The 17,064-nt window shown below is 38.5% G+C and overlaps 1 protein-coding gene across 1 annotated transcript in view; it reads left to right on the top strand.

Annotated features, from left to right (window-relative positions):
* Positions 1-642: 642 nt before the first annotated feature.
* Positions 643-17,064, top strand: part of LOC134798913 (OTU domain-containing protein 7B-like) — a 33,586-nt gene continuing 17,164 nt past the window's right edge. The window contains exons 1-2 of the mRNA XM_063771336.1: positions 643-865; positions 11,877-11,931. Of these exons, the coding sequence (XP_063627406.1) occupies positions 11,889-11,931 (43 nt within the window). The 5' untranslated portion in view covers positions 643-865; positions 11,877-11,888. The remainder of the gene's footprint in view (positions 866-11,876; positions 11,932-17,064) is intronic.

The raw sequence follows: 17,064 nt of genomic DNA, 5'->3' as shown, positions 1-17,064 counted from the left end.
ACAGACAGGCGTACCGGACAGCGATCGGGGTTCGGTTAATATATTTCTTTCTTGTTCTCACTTATAGCATTACGTACCCACTCGATCGAACATGGAACAAGCCTCGGACTGGATCAAAGTCGCGGTCCAGTACGTTTAGGTAGAAAAACTCCGCGAGCCCTTACAAAGCTCTGCTTTTTGCTAGTTTAATAAGTTTCCATGGGTTTGTTTCATGAATAAATGTTTGAAATATAGTTTGACAAGTCACTTGTCAAGCTAGCATTTTTATTCAACTGTTACTGACAAGACTGGTTCGATAGATAAAATATTCAGCTTAGAACAGTACTGAAGTCTACATAAATAAACAATGTGAAAGTATTGAATATTCCCCACTCCATCTCTACTCTGTACCTATAAGATATATAAAATAATTGTCCTAAATTAAAAATTTGAAATTACAATTGTTTACCAAAGATCTTCTTTATTATAATTCTACCACTTTTTGCACATTAAAGGGCTCAATTATAGTTTTATTTTAATAGCTTTTAAACCTGTTGGTCAATGTCAATAATATATATGGATATGTATGCTTTATCTGAAATAAAGAAATTGAATTGAATAAACAAAATCAGCTGGCGATAAATTTATCGATAGTTGAAATCACCGACATCACTATTATACCTGTCCCTTTCTTGCACTTCCGTCAATCATCTGTTTAGTCTATGGTTTTTCACAAGTGTCGCGCTGTGTAGAAAGTGGACTATTTGTAAATATTGTATAATTGTAAATAATCCGTGTTTCATGTTTTCAAATTATTAATTTACATATTTAATTGTTCGTGTAAGTGCTTAATGGATGTGAAGGTGATATAAAGCTGATAAACAACGTAAGTGGTTTTTGCGTATTTATTTAAAACACCTGTCGCATTTATTTGGTTGAAACGCATTGTCTAATTCAGTTTTCCGTGTTGCGGAATTTGATTAGCAGCTTCATAATGGGTATTCTTATTTCGAAATTTGTTCTGGAACATTTCTGCTGCTCTAGTTGTGTGAAATCCTCGTAACCTTGGGATATAGTGATGTAGTGTCATCGTCTAAAATTGGTAATGTAATACGGAGTTCGTAATCGCAGTGGGAGTGTTATTTGCGCTAATTAGGATATTATGCCAGCGCTGAAAACGTTCCAAACGGCTTAAATAACGTTGGCTGAAGGCTGGGAAGTATTGTTTGTATTTTGAAATACTGACGTGTGGGGCCACAGGATTCCTATTGATATTTGTTAACAAGGTTCTTTTGAAATAAATATTATTCTTATAAAAACATTGCATAAATAGAGTAGGATGATTTAAACAACTGAGATGTTCTTAAATTATCTATACAACTTTGTTGTTAAGAGACACAGTGTAAATCTTTCGAACACCCTATCAGGTCCCTTTTTAAGCTTCCGTACCCAAAGGGTAAAAACGGGACCCTATTACTAAGACTCCACTGTCCATCTGTCTGTCACCGGGCTGTAACTCATGCTCAAATTTTCACAGATAATGTATTTCTGTTGCCGCTATAACAACAAATACTAAAAAGTACGGAAGCCTCGGTGGGCTAGTCCGACTCGCACTTGTCCGGTTTTTTATGATATAGGAGGCAAATTAATTGCCTGACAGTAGTTAAGCTGCTATGTTTTAACCACAAAAAAAATTGCTTTATAAATACCACATTCTAGAAGCATCCCACCCACAATGTAATTCAATACTTACACAATATGATACCCCGTGTAAGAGATACTCTGTGGTTGTGCAGTTGATTCATAATACATACAAACTGTTCATGCATTAAGAGTCACAACATTTTTAAGTAAGTAATAATCAGACATCGTAAATTTTATAGCATTCTTGGTGCAGCAGAGTGGTGTTAACGGAATTGGTATAGATAATTCCAACTGAAATGATATTAAGGTTAATATTAAAGTAATTACCGCTAATTAAACATTAGGGTTGAAATTGTTTATACCAATTCTGTTAACACCACTCCGCTGCACCGAAAATGCTATAAAATTTATGATGTCTGGTAATAATCATGTTACCTAATATTATTAAGAATCAAGAATCATTTATTCATGGCAAACTACATTTTATACAAACATATTGTGTTACAAAAACTAAATTTAAAACAAAGTATATAGTTTACGCCTCAGCACAATGCTAGCCCTAAAGTCAGCGCTGATCTTCCTGTTTCCAGCTTATTCCATTATTATTGCCCAAGCGTTAGTGAAGGTCTCCATTTCAGCTTGGGCAATGCTTTCATATATCCAGATGTTCTCCTCTACAGGTTGTAATTTTTAACCAATTTACTTGAAATATTGAGAGCAGCTTTTTGTCTTTTCTTTCCTTTAAAAATGGGTTTTTCAAGAACATAGAAAATGTATCTTATCAATTAGTCATAACAACAAATTACAACAATCTTTACAAATGGTTTGATAACAAAGTTATCAACTTATCAGCTATAGTTAGTCTGTATTGAATATGTCATATAATCAGCATATTATATATATGACTAATGCTGAAATTCTAAATGCTAATAAAGACGAAGTATATCTATACTCTGTACCTTTAGGTATTTAAATAAAAGTAAACAAATAATTTGTACATTTTCGGGTAGTTATAACATTTATTGGTTAACCAACCAAATACAAAAACACCTGGATCTGTCACTGAACATCCTGACTTTAACCTACATTATTTGATCATGTAATGTTTTCATCTACCCTCAACTGGCTTGAGCCATTTGAGGGTAGATTTTGTTTACTTTTATTTAAATACCTAAAGATACAGAGAATGAGCAGTAAAAAATATACCAATAAATAAATAAATAAAATTACATGCAACAATTTAAATATGTACCTATATTCTAATTGCGAAGACAATTACGATGTTGCAATAAAGGTTAATTGAGAGCAGTGTATTGTTTAATGCATTGTATACTTGTATACATACTTGCCCTTTTAAAATCATCCACTTTTGTGTTAGTTAACTACAATACAGGCATCTGCGATTACATCTTGCACAATGCAGACTTGCAGAGCATTAGGGGATTGTGAGGAAACCGGCATACATCTGTGAAGAAATTCAAAGGTGTATGTGAAGTCCCCAATCCGCATTTGGCTAGCGTGGGGATTATAGCCCAAGCCCTCTCGCGCATGAGAGGAGGCCTGTGCCCAGCAGTGGGACGTGTATAGGCTGAATTATTATTATTTAGACGAGTGGCTATAAGAGGAATCAATCAATAGCATTGGTTGTAATCCAGCGGCGCGGAGAAGAGACTATGGATTACCTTTGGGTTGATTTCTCTCATACCCGCTCGGTCCGCCTCAGTAGAAAGGCAGCAAGGCACCCACTGATTACCAGTTCGCCGGACGATATCAGCCGCAAAATTTGATAGCTCCGAACAACTGACAGGCTGATATCGTCCGGCGAACTGGTAATCTGTGGGCCCCTTTAGCTTGCTCCGACTCTAACACAATGCTTTAGTTAGCTATACCGATAATTGAATCGATTCCTAAACAATAAGCGACAGCAATCGAATCATAATTCCCGACATGTAGTGTGTAGTGAAAGTCGCCGTAAGTGTTTCGTTGAACTCTGGCCGTTACAGGCAGAATGTTATAATTAGCGTGCTCGTGACATGGCCTCGTCTTTGACTACTACAGTCACAGAATAAATAATAGTACTAGGTACAGAAGACTCACTCTCTAACAAAACGCGTCTGTTACGATCAGGACAGATATGTGGCCGCTAGGTGGCGACAGCGCCACGCGCGGCTTACGGCTAGCCACCAAAATTGGTGTGGAACGGATGTACTTTTACCTACCTGTAGCAAAGCGATGAAATCGCAGAGTGAGCCACGCCTGCTACAGTTTAGCTGTACGATATGATATGATATGATATGATATTTATTGGTAAATAATTAAATATTTACATTTACAAGTCATCTTATTTACAATTATCTTACATATAACATTACAAACCAAATAATAATAACATTTTATTAAATATATTCCTATATAATGTAGTAGGTAAGCGATTGAGCCAATGACCCGTGGCCATCGAAGAACTCGTCAATGGTATAGCAACTATTGCAAGCCATTTCTAGTAGGACGGTTTTTAGTTTGCGGACACATATTGCATCGCTAGTATCATCGCGTATCATCGCGACTATACGCAGTAGGTACAGCTCACGTCAAATATCAAGCAAGATACCATAAATAGGTATCTGCGTAACTAATTTGTATTTTGTTATGATAGAAACTTAACGCATTACCATAAAGAATCTCGCGTGTTCGCGAATCTGCCCACACAAGTAAACTACGCATCTCAGGCCGTTACCTCTTTTACCATACATGGGCCAATACACCATTACGACACGATAGTATAGTGTCGTGTAAGGTTGCCAGATGTACAGTCGCCATCAGATATATCTGAGCGGCCAAGGCGCTCACAAATATCTGAACACGCCAGGGCGTTAGAGTGCGTGTTCAGATATTGTGAACACCTTGGATGCTCCGATATATCTGATGGCTATCTGAAGTTTTCGGGACGTGTCAATTTATAGCTTTGGAATTTGACTAGTCCTGAAAATTGGGTTCAATTAGAAAATTTGCCTTTACAGCCCTTATGGTAGCCTGCCATACGGAGAATGTGTTGCGAACTTGTCCGTCAGATTAAGAAAATTCGTACAAGTACAATTAGATTAAGTATTAGCACTATCAAAGGTTAACTGGAAGAAATCCCTTAAAGGGATAAGTTCGCCTCTGTGCCCTCTGTACTGCCTATCCTGTGCCATAAATGTGTGTTTTGTACAATAAAGAGTTTATACATACATACAATTATAGCATGAACGTGGACCAAACTAACCAACTCCATTTAAAAAGTGGTTAAGGTAGACTCCAAGGGTAGCAAGATATCACTCATATATTAATCTGACATGCTTGAATAACTAATGATATCCACAATCGAGACGGGACTAAGTTTATCTTTGGCGTAGTTTGGCGTCGACCTTCCACCAGCAACGTTAAGGTGACAGTCCATTTCCAACGACAGCTGCACTACTGTTCATTTTACTATGGAAATTGACAATAAAGGCGTATCCAGATTAGTAAATTTTTCACCAATCTGATTCAATTGTCCGATCGAATCAGGAGGTGCGGACGCAAATACCAATTTGGCTCGCCGAATTCAACCGCCGATAATGACCGATATTACCGATACCGATAAAATGATGTGCGGACGCAAGAATACCAATTTGTGAGGCCAGTATTTTCGTTCTGGGGCATTTTTTCAATTTAGAGGGCTCTAATATCACCTTAAACTCTAGCCGCCCATACGTCAAACCTTGCCAAGTAAAATTCAATTTTGATTTGTCAAAACAAAGATTCAAATTAGAATGGAACAGGAGACCTTTTTATAGGTCTCTGGGCGGCTAGTGGATATTAAGTCATGCATGCGACGGTGCGCGGTCTTAAAAGATTCGGCCTTCATTTCTTACCGCCGGCCTTGATTTAAATTCCTTCCTACTTGACTTGAAAACTTGCATTGCATCGTTAAGACAATTATGCTTGAGACGATGAATTGAAGAATCCTAGTACCTATACAGGGTAGCCAAAAAATAAGTGCATTCCCGTTGCCAGGGAGGTTTTGGGATTATACTGAGCAACTTTTACTATGGGACAAACACCGAAATCGCGAAAAAAATTGGCTGTTTCATACATTTTGGCTGGTCCATTTTCTATGGGAGGGTAAATTTTTTTTCGCGATTTCGGGGTTGGTCCTGTATAAAAGTTACTCAGTCTAATCCCAAAATCTCCCTGGCAACTGGAATGCACTTATTGTGTATACAGGCTGAAATTTTAACCACCAGCCATACTCTGCGTTCACTATACGTATACGCGTGGCTGCCTGGCTGGTGGTTAAAATTTCCATAGAAATTAGCGGTATCACATCAGCCGGAATGTATGAAACAGCCAAATTTTCGCGATTTCGGCATTGGTCCCATAATACACACGACATGGAATGGGATGGGATTCTTCAAGAAGCGGGTATTTAGAGTTCTCAAGGGTCGGCAACGCTTAAGTGGCTCCTGTGATGTTGCTTATGTCCATGGGCGACAATGACCGCTTCCCATCAGGCGGCTCGTCTGCTCGTTTGCTGACTATTACATAAAAAAAAAAGTTGTTCAATATGACCTATAAATTCTTTAAATTCTGGCGTTTTGTACACATATTTAATTTACGCAGAGTATGGCTGGTGAAATATATGTCATCCTGTATATATGCGTAATTTTTAATTAGACATAGTTGTTATTGATTCGAAATCCGTAGGTCTCAGTTGCTATATTACCAGACCCAATTCGCTTGTTATGCGGTGGGCATCGGCAATATTAGGTAACATCCACAGGGCTTCCCAGTGTTTGTTACTATGTTAGCACTGAGTTGCTAGTCGATGTAAGTGTGAAGTGTTTACATAAGTTTTGATATCGTGGACACAGTTAAGTGACCAGTCGTATTTCTTGTGGCAACGAGTTAAGGTCTAACATTGCTCAGTAAAATAAAGTGTGTACTGTGCTACAGTCGGTGCCCTAACATAAATACCTATTAGAGATGTACCGACTAGTCGCCGACTAGTCGGGAAAGCCGACTAACCGCCCACATTTGTAGTCGGCGACTAGTCGGCAAAAATGGCCGATTAGTCGGCACTTTATTAGTGAAAGAAAAACAGAAAAATAGAAATCAACAGTCAATATTTACCATACGTTTTATGTTTATTTTACTAAAATACCTATTCAGGGTTGCATACGAAAACTTTTGTTCATATAATTGACCGTTTGATCGTTATCGTATGGTTTTTCCTCTAAAGGTCGATCTCAACAGATTCTCGTGTAATTTCATGTGCAAGTTCTATAGTTATTTTTTTATTATCTTTATTTTAATGGTAGAGCCACGAGGAACTATCAATTTTATTGTTAAATTTAGAGACCTAGACAGGGCACGTTGCTCGTAATGACGCTGACCACAGGGGATAGGTTCTTAACTAGCGACTTCGTACGGGAAACAGAGCCTTGGAAATACCTCCTACAAGCTGTACTGACGGTCTGTTCAAAATCGCAAAATAAAAGAACTAAAGACAGAAATTGAACGAGGATTCTTGTGATAGGTCTTTAAACCTGTAGAGAACACCAAAAGCCAAGCTAATATGATGAATAGCGCAACCAAAGGAGCAATACTTATACGAAACTAATGATCTGGCCGACTAGCCGACTAGTCGGCCGACTAATCGGCCATTCGAGCGCCGATTAGTCGGCTAGTCGGCCAAATCAATAGTCGGTACATCACTAATACCTATTCACTTTTCTAAAGCCTGACCAGTAATATATGATCAGTCAAGAATTATACGGTATATCCATCCCTTTTCTCTTTTGGAGCCTCTGTAACCCATCTTCATCTTCATCTCCACCTTGGGTTTGCCACAAAATCTTTGGCGAAGCAAAACGCCGTCAAGAAACTGGTCTAATTATAAACCCTCTCACTCTTTTGCTGACTTTACTTCGCGTACCATCGTCCACACTGTTAACTGACAGTTCGTAAACCTTATTACAAAAGGCATAAGGCCCACAGAGACAGTTAGTGTTGCTGTTTGTACGATACGTCCTTAAAACCAATAAAACCCTCCATTACATCACGCGTAAAAACATTGACAAATAAATAATGCGTAACGCTAATTGACGTGTCCTTAAACTATCAACATCAACACTTACCTGACCATACGTATACCTTAATCCCTTGAAATAAGATTCACAAATGGCCAATTAACATGGTACCTATAGAATTCCATTGCTGACTCACCTACACACCAAGACTGTCTGGCGCTACCTTAATTCAGACACAAAACGGCCTTCAATGACTTATATGTTCAAGCACATAGGCCTTTTTAACTTTAAGCTTGTTAGGTATGTTATCGCGCGTGGTACGTTGATAACAAGTTACTCATCAAACGGGAAAACAATAGTATATTGATATCGTAATTCTGATGAAGGCTTTTGAAATGTCTGATTTCAAGGAATTATAGAACAATGCACCCTACTTACTATGTTTCCACGGAATTATAATATAATAGTAGTTATCGTTTAAGTATTAAATATATAACCAATAATTCTTGATAAAATGTATTCTCCAATTGACCAAAGAGCAATAAAGCTTCCCTTACAGCAGGGTTACCTATAACCAAAGCTGCGCTGACCGGATCTGTAAAGAATGTCTGTGTGAAAATTTCTTACAATCCGGCCCGCGAAAAGGAATCTGGGGCCTGGATGAGGCCTTATGAGTCGCGGGTGTCTGCTGTTTTCTTAAAAAGTCTGCATGAAGGCACAATGTATTTGGCTACTGATTGCGCTGCGCTTTCTCTTCCTCGTTTCCTCATGGCTGAGGGTTACGACCACATAATGGTATTGTTTTGTGCGCCAAATTCTGCACGATTTTCCGCCGTCCTAATAATAAATCATCTGTCAAGATGTTAAAGGCCTGAATGATAATAATAGGCGCCTGTAATAGATCTCTGGCAGGCCTTCTTTACAATAATCTACCTAGTCGGTGGATGTCCACTACCCCGTCCTCCATCCACCATGCCGACCACAATGCGCTTTTCCAAGTTATCTGACTCCTGTCTGGCCACGTGTCCAAAGTAGTTAAGGATCCGCTGGAGACAAATGGTCAAATGGTTGATAAGCTAATTAATATCAAAAATCCAGCCCTTTACTCCAGACCCCTTTGTAACCCTGTCGAATGCCTACTATAGAAAACTAGAATTTATTTCCTAGTAGTTTATTTAGTTCCCAGTAAAAACGTACACGTGCAGTTGTGCTTAATGGAGGCATAAAATAAAAATTTGAAATTATGAAGCAGTTAAAGTAGGAAGCAAAATTTTGCTCGCCTTCTGCCAATTAGAGTTGTAAACAAGGAAAGTATCCTTTTAAAGGAGACTTAATTAAGATATTTTCTGTGTTGTACTGACAACATCATAAATATTAAGGAGGATCATGGTATAATAATATACTCCGCCTGGTACTCTCTTCCCGTCTTTTCTAGGTCACCTAACTGACACAAGCCTACGTCATCATGCGACAGCGCTATATGATAATATGCGATAGCGCTATATATAGCGGCCATGTTATTGTGACGTAGGCCTGTGTCACTCTGGGAAGAGAAGACCATGTTTTATTAGACTATGAGGAGGATAAAATCCTCTTCGTAATTAATTAGACAAAATGATAACATTGATGATTGATAACATTTATTAAGTAACTTTTTTCGAATTTAATTAAATGCTATTGTCAATATTAAATACTAGATTCTGCTGAGATTTCGTCTGCGTAGAATGATGATTTCTGTAATTAACATTAAATCCACCAACCTAGTGAACCTAGCGACCTTCACCAAGGAGGAGTTTTGGCCGAAGGGTGTAAAGTTTCGGCGATTCAGCGGCCGGCACCCTGACACAGCGAGGTAGCGAAATGCATCGCAGCTATAGTGTGTGTTTTAATTTTTGGATATATTTTTATAATATGTATGCTAGTTTTAAAGTATTTATCTATGGGCCATTAGTTGCCTGAAAATTAAGATTTTCATTTAAATTTAAATTTCAAATGTCCTTTCTCGAAACTAAATCCAAAGACACTCAATCAAACTGCGACATCATACCGAATTTGAATATTATAATCAGGTTGTACTCATTCGCTAGTGGGCGGTCAAATTGTAAACAACATGTCCAACATAACCTGAGCTTTTTATGTTGTTTTAATTAAGAAAATTCTATAGAACAAGCCCGTTGACACGGGTCTTGAAATTCTGGTGTTACGATGAGTTGCATTACTTGCATTCTATTTTAGCGTAGTGTAGGATGCATTTAGTCATATTCGTTGCGTGTTGTGTTGAAAATTAAGATATGTATATGAGTGGGTGAGAGTTGATCGAGCGTGGAATTATTAATATGTCAACATTGTTTTTGAGTAATTGTTCCAATTCTGGCCGATTGGTCATTACTCAATGACATGACCAAATGTGGACTGGGTCAAAAAGAAAATAGGGATCCTAGTGCGGTCCGGTAGACTCTTAAGTTTGTATTAATGTATTAATAAAGTCCTAAAAGCTCCTGCCATAATAGGGAATATTACGCAAAACTCTGCGTAGAGGGCGTCACTAGGCCAATCACATGGCCTACCGTGAAACACGACAATCGAAAGTTCGGTTTCTGCCGCTCTATCACTCTTGCCTATTCGATCGATAGACTCTCACTCTGGCAGCACAATATTGCAGTAATACTTCCTATTAAGTAAATTTTCTTTGATAAAGTTAGTAAGCTCAATGTTGAGAAAACCGTCTATAAGAGACCGTCTACAAGTTCTTTCGTCGCTTTTAACCCTGGCGTTTGTAGACATACTTCACTTACCGAAGGTCGGTAGAGTAGCGGGAGTGAAGCTCTTCCTTTCTGACTGTGTTTGTGAGTTTTTGCCCTAGGATAGTCTTCCACCGGTGTACCCTGCAATAAACTTTTTCAAGGCTTTTCGACATTAAACTTGTATTAATTTTACGCTTTAACTCCCGTGAGCTCCCGTATTCATAGTCACTCGCGCGACATGTTTCGGAGAGCCCACGTCTCCATTTTTTCAAGCACTAAGAATATTAATTTACTTAAGTCATTGACGTATTATATCTATGGACTGGCCTTACGGGCACTAAAAATGGTACTAGTTCAGCGGTGTGACTCACCTATTCGAGCCAAACGCGCAGCCTAACGCAGCTAATTGCGACCAATCGCGCGCGTGATGCGAACTCATCAACCAATCGCGTGCGTGATGCGAACTCATCAACTAATCGCGTTGTAGCGGTGTCACACCGCTGTACTGGCCCCATTCTTATTGCCCGTAAGGGGTATACACCCACTTGCCAGAATTTCATTTGCCATAATAGTCAACAGCCATTATATTGTTTCCCATAATTACATATGCAATACTTATTGTTTACTATATTAGTCACGTGCCAGAAATTTTGTTTCCCATAAAATCAATTTCAATAATATCATTTGTCATCATCATTGTAAGCCATAATTATCACTAGCCATAATATATTTTTTTTACAGAAACCAAATAGGTTTGAACTGCGACCCTTACAGAAAAGTAATGCTACTGGAAAAGTGGGTTAGGTTAGGTTTGAACTGCGACCCTTACAGAAAAGAAATGCTACTGGAAAAGTGGGTTAGGTTAGGTTTGAACTGCGACCCATACAGAAAATAAATGCTACTAGAAAACTAGGTTAGGTTAGGTTTGAACTGTGACCCTTACAGAAAATAAATGCTATCAGAAAAGTGGGTTAGGTTAGGTTAGAATTGCGACCCTTACAGAAACCAAATGCTACTAGAAAAATGGGTTAGGTTAGGTTTGAACTGCGACCCTTACAGAAAAGAAATACTACTGGAAAAGTGGGTTAGGTGAGGTTAAATATTCTATTAAATAATATTATTACAATTAATAATATGGACAACAACACGTATGGCACTCGTACGTTCTGGAATCTAATAATCTGGTAAACAAAGAGTATGTCACATCATTTTTATGGTAAACAAACAATTCGGGCAAATGAAATTCGGGCAAATAAAATTCGGGCATATGAGTATTATTTTATATAATTTTCGGACAAACAATAGACAACCGCCCGTAAGGCCAGTCCTTAGATTTTATACGTCAATGACTTAAGTACTTATGTTTAATGTTAGCACGACGGCAGTTTAAATACTGTTATGATTGTTAAAATTTTGGAGTGTCTCAAATTTCTCTTAACAATAATTTCTTTGGTTTCAGGGTGAAATCGCAATGGTGATGGAAGCCGATCCAATTGCTGAAAAACACACGGACGGTAAATACTAACATTCATATATGTACTTACTTAATACTTATTACTTGTTAAGTAGCGGATGAACCAACGCACCATAGTAGAAGAGCTTGGCAGACTTGACTTGGCAGACTGGACTTGTCAAACAAGGTATCAGATGGGTAAGACCTAGCCTTGGCAGACTTATATATTCCTGAAATGCGGGTTCATACCTACTGACTGGAATTGGTTTCATGTAACTGATGTACATCTTGCTAACATAATCTCGTCTGCCAAGGTGTTTCGGCAGGAAAAGCCTTGGCAGACTTATATATTCCTGAAATGAGGGTTCATACCTACCGACTGGAATTGGTTTCATGGTGGTATCAGATGGGTTAATGTACGGTAACCGATGGTCATCTTGCTTATAATCTCGTCTGCCAAGGTGTTTCGGCAGGAAAAGCCTTGGCAGACTTATATATTCCTGAAATGGGGGTTCATACCTACCGACAGGAATTGGTTTCATGGTGGTATCAGATGGGTTGATGTAGGGTAACTGATGTACACCTTGCTAACATAATCTCGTCTGCCAAGGTGTTTCGGCAGGAAAAGCCCTGGCAGACTTATATATTCCTGAAATGATGGTTCATACCTACCGACTGGAATTGGTTTCATCGCGGTATCAGATGGGTTAGTGTACGGTAACCGATGGTCATCTTGCTTATAATCTCGTCTGCCAAGGTGTTTCGGCAGGAAAAACCTTGGCAGACTTATATATTCCTAAAATGGGGGTTCATACCTACCGACTGGAATTGGTTTCATGGTGGTATCAGATGGGTTAGTGTAGGGTAACCGATGGTTACCTTGCTCACATAATCTCGTCTGCCAAGGTGTTTCGGCAGGAAAAGCCTTGGCAGACTTATATATTCCTGACATGAGGGTTCATACCTACCGACTGGAATTGGTTTCATGGTGGTATCAGATGGGTTAAATTAGGGGTCCTGGTGGCCATCTTTGAGAGCGTCTGCCAAGCACTTCCGGCAAAAAAAATACTGGCAGACTTCGCTTTTCTGTGTCTACATGTAAATTTCTAACTGCTGTCATTACTATTATTTCGGTATCAGATGGGTTAAATCAGCCCCCTTTTTTCGCACCGGAAGTGGCCTTCTTTTTCGTACTTTCGGCAAGTTCCGCCGTGGCAGACTATCGAATTCGGTCTTAGCATCACTTTTATGGGAAACCATTGTGCATTTCATCGTGGTATCAAGTCGGTTAGAAAATTTGCGGCCGGCTCTTCTACTACCAAAAGTATCTGCCACCCTGGTCACCCTGGAATACTTTTCCAAATAGATACGGGCCAGGCACTTTCATGAATTCTAAATTCTAACTAAATTTTAACCGATGATTTTGTATGACTAGAAACTTTATTTTCGGTACCTAACTGGAAACAAAACATTAACAAAACGTATTTCAGAACGTAAAAGTTACACCTAGGGCCAGCCTTAGGGTGGTATTCCAGTGGAATCCACCTATCCAATCCAATATTCTCAATATTCAATATTCTTAGTCCAATGTGTATTGCGTTTCACATTTTGCTTTAACGAGAGAGTGAGACGCACTGACATTGGACAAAGAAATTGGACAGGTGGAATACCACCGTTAGCTAAGGCTAACAAAGTGTAAGCGTCAAAATCTCATAAAAACTTTAGGTTAAGGTTACACTGTTACAAAGGCAAAGTTATTAGCTCGGTCTGACTGAACATAATAATAGGGATGATGACACATGTTGAATTTTATAACAAAACCTAGTAAAATAGATAGCAAATGAGCAATTTATCACAATAATGTGGATATTAAAATAATGTATGGAAATAATACAAAAATACAGGACCTTAAAGTTCCAAAATTTAAGTTTTATTTAACTTCCAAAAAGAAAATAAGTAAGGATACCATTCGATTCCTTAAATTTTATCCAAAAAAGATTGTATAGCAACTATGTACATAAACACAATATTTCACCGACAAAAACGCAATTATCTTGTTATGTCTATGCTTCAAGATGGACTCTCAGTGACCTTGACGTCACGATCACTTATCGTTTTGTTAGGGGCGTTTCGCGAGTGAAGTACGATTGTCAGACTTTGACTCTCATTTCTGATATATTGCAATGGGTCCCATATAGACATTTGATCCTAAAAACAAACCCTACCCTATTAAGAAACTGTTTCACCATACCCCTTTAGCGTTACCCCGCAAACACGACCCCATTCATCTTAATAAATCCAATATAAGGTTACGAGGCCGTTTACCAAGATTATTACGGGACTAGGTCGCTGACGCTCGATGCAACCTATCTGCACATATCCATACGTTATGTACAGTCACCTGCAATAATATTTTACACAACGAAGGCCGCAAAAATATCTGACACGATCTTATTTGTAGAGCCATAAGAGCGTGTCACATATTTTTGCGGCCTTCAAAGAGTAACATATTATTGCAGGTGACTGTACAAGATTGTGAGATCATTTCTAGGATTATTTGATGCCTAAAATCTAATTTGAAACTATAGTGATTAGTTCTTGTCTTAAATCAGAGGAGTGGCCCTAACCTGGTTCAGTAGTTACTTGACTGGCAGACGTCAATGTACAAAGTTACACACGTTAAGCGAGGCGAAACCAGTCGCGTTTGGGGTCCCGCAAGGGAGTGTCCTTGGCCCAACTCTTTTTATAGCATATGTAAATGATTTAACACACATTATTTGCTACACAGATGATACTGCTATACTATTTCACGGTAACTCATGGCAGTCATGGCCGCAATGCCTAGAGATCGCCCAGAGCGGTATTAAATCAGTTTACAGTTGGCTAAAACGTGATCTACTAACTTTCAACGCCATGAAAACTAAATTTCTTTGTTTTCCCTGGAATACTTTTCCAACTAGAGGTAAAAACTCTGTATAATTCGCGTTCAAAAGTATCTGTAACAGTGTCTGAACAGGGGCCCATTTCTCGAACATCATCATCATCATCATCAGGCTATATTAGTCCACTGCTGGACATAGCCCTCCCCTAAAGAGCGCCAAAGCGCCCCGTCTTCAGCTTGCCGCATCCAGCATCTGCCTGCAGTCTTTCGCAGATCGTCATCCCACCTGGTCGGAGGGCGTCCTACACTACGTTTGCCGAGTCGCATTTCTCGAACGATATTAGTATAATATTATTAGTTTATTGCCATGACAACCCATACGATTTGACAGTTCGTGGACTAATAATATTAGTCTAATATCGTTCGAGAAATGGGCCCCAGTTCTACATATAGAGTTATAGACACATAATATCTCTTTTTGTTAAGCTGTTACAGAATGGTAAAAGATACTTTTGACGCGCAATCTGATCCGTTCCTTTTGATGTTTACGCTAAATTGAGAGAGACCTTATTGACTGACAGTTCATAAACCTTATTACAAAAGGCATAAGGCCCACCAATGGACAGTTAAGAGTATTACTGTTTGTACTGTGTGCCCACGGCGAGTCGATGCCCCAAATCCGGGACATGTGACGCCGCTATTAATACTGCTCATGTCTACTTCATTTCATACTGGCGACTGGAGTAAGTCACTAACTTACTGTGTGTAAATTCGAGTATCTCAACCGCTTTCATACAAATTTCCCATAACTCAGAGACGAAGAGCAGTTAGAGTCCGTCTAAGCTAAACGGCACAGACTTTGAATTGGCAAAGTGTGGGAGTACCACTCTAAATGTCATATTTTCATTGCAGTTTAACGTGTATGGAGGCAAACTCACACTGCAGAGTTTTGACTAACTAAGAACGAAGTCTTGATTTTGATTTGATTCGAGCCTACGGAATAAAATTTATTAATAAACGAAATTTATTTTATACGTTATAATATACCGACAGCTAAAGTTAGGTACAGCTTACCAATGATTCAGAAACCGAATGTATACCGAGAGAAAACGAGTACACTTGTACCACATGTGGCTGACCTTAATCTGTAAAGACAAATATTTTGATCTGCTCTGACGCCTGTGACACTGAAATCTGTAGGTACATGTGTAAACCCAACAGCCCCTTTGATCTTTAAACGCAAGACGTTCTGTTACTTGTCAATAATAATTTGTTGCAACGGTAACTAAATTTTGTGATAAAATACTTATATAAATTTTAGGCAATGGGAAATTTAGACCAGAGGTTCTGAGTAGGAATTACGCAAAATGTCTCGGAATGAAAAGAACTCTTGATCCGATCATTTCTGAAAACACCCAATTAGAATTCGAAACGTCGTTATGGACATATGGACATTCGATAAATTGGTACTTTTTTTGTCTGAATATATTTCAAATAGACCGGATGAGAATGAATGAAATAGGATAATACGAACGGGACGAATCCATTATAAGTATTGTAAGTACAAGTTATAAGTAATTTTATAATAGAAATTTGTTTGAATACAAATACTACATTTTTCGCCGCTGTTACTAAACCTATAGGTAGTGACATTCACCGAAATCTATCTTCATTTAAAATATAGCTTAATAGTGACCTACTTAATACATTTAAATGGGCCGATTGTACCAGTGTTTAATACTAAATCAACGTCCAGCAAACTATTTGGCTCGAATTACAGGAAGCACAACACAGCTAGAGACATTCAATGACACCCTTCAACGTTTTCATACAAAATGTACATACCTTAGTGTTGTGAATAACGCTCATTTCGAGGCTTAAAGACTCGAACCCTTAAGACTCTCGAGGCTTAACGCCTCAAAAGCGGCAAAGACGATTTCTTACATCCATACGCGTAAAATAAATAAATACAATTCTCAAATATAGTCGAGTCTTCAAGACTTACGAGTCTTGAGGGTCGAATCTTTAAGCCTAAAAATAAGCGTTATTCACAACACTGACATACCTACTTGACGTACTGAATGTGTTCAAAATGTAAATTATAAACACTTAATCCCCTAAACAAAGACGTCAGAAAACCGAGTCCTTATTAAACAACAGTATCCTCAACACGTCAAAACAATGCATTACGCTACTCGAATGACTGATGCGTCCCACGCGTCACTATGACGATTCGGACTTATCTCAGGCCCTGTCATTCGTCCCACTATTTTAATGTGATCTTCAAATCAGTAAGAATTATACGTAATCTTA

This window comes from Cydia splendana, chromosome 17 (genome assembly GCF_910591565.1).
Source record: "Cydia splendana chromosome 17, ilCydSple1.2, whole genome shotgun sequence".
Taxonomy (NCBI): domain Eukaryota; kingdom Metazoa; phylum Arthropoda; class Insecta; order Lepidoptera; family Tortricidae; genus Cydia; species Cydia splendana.
This window is presented reverse-complemented; position numbering and strand designations above follow the sequence as displayed.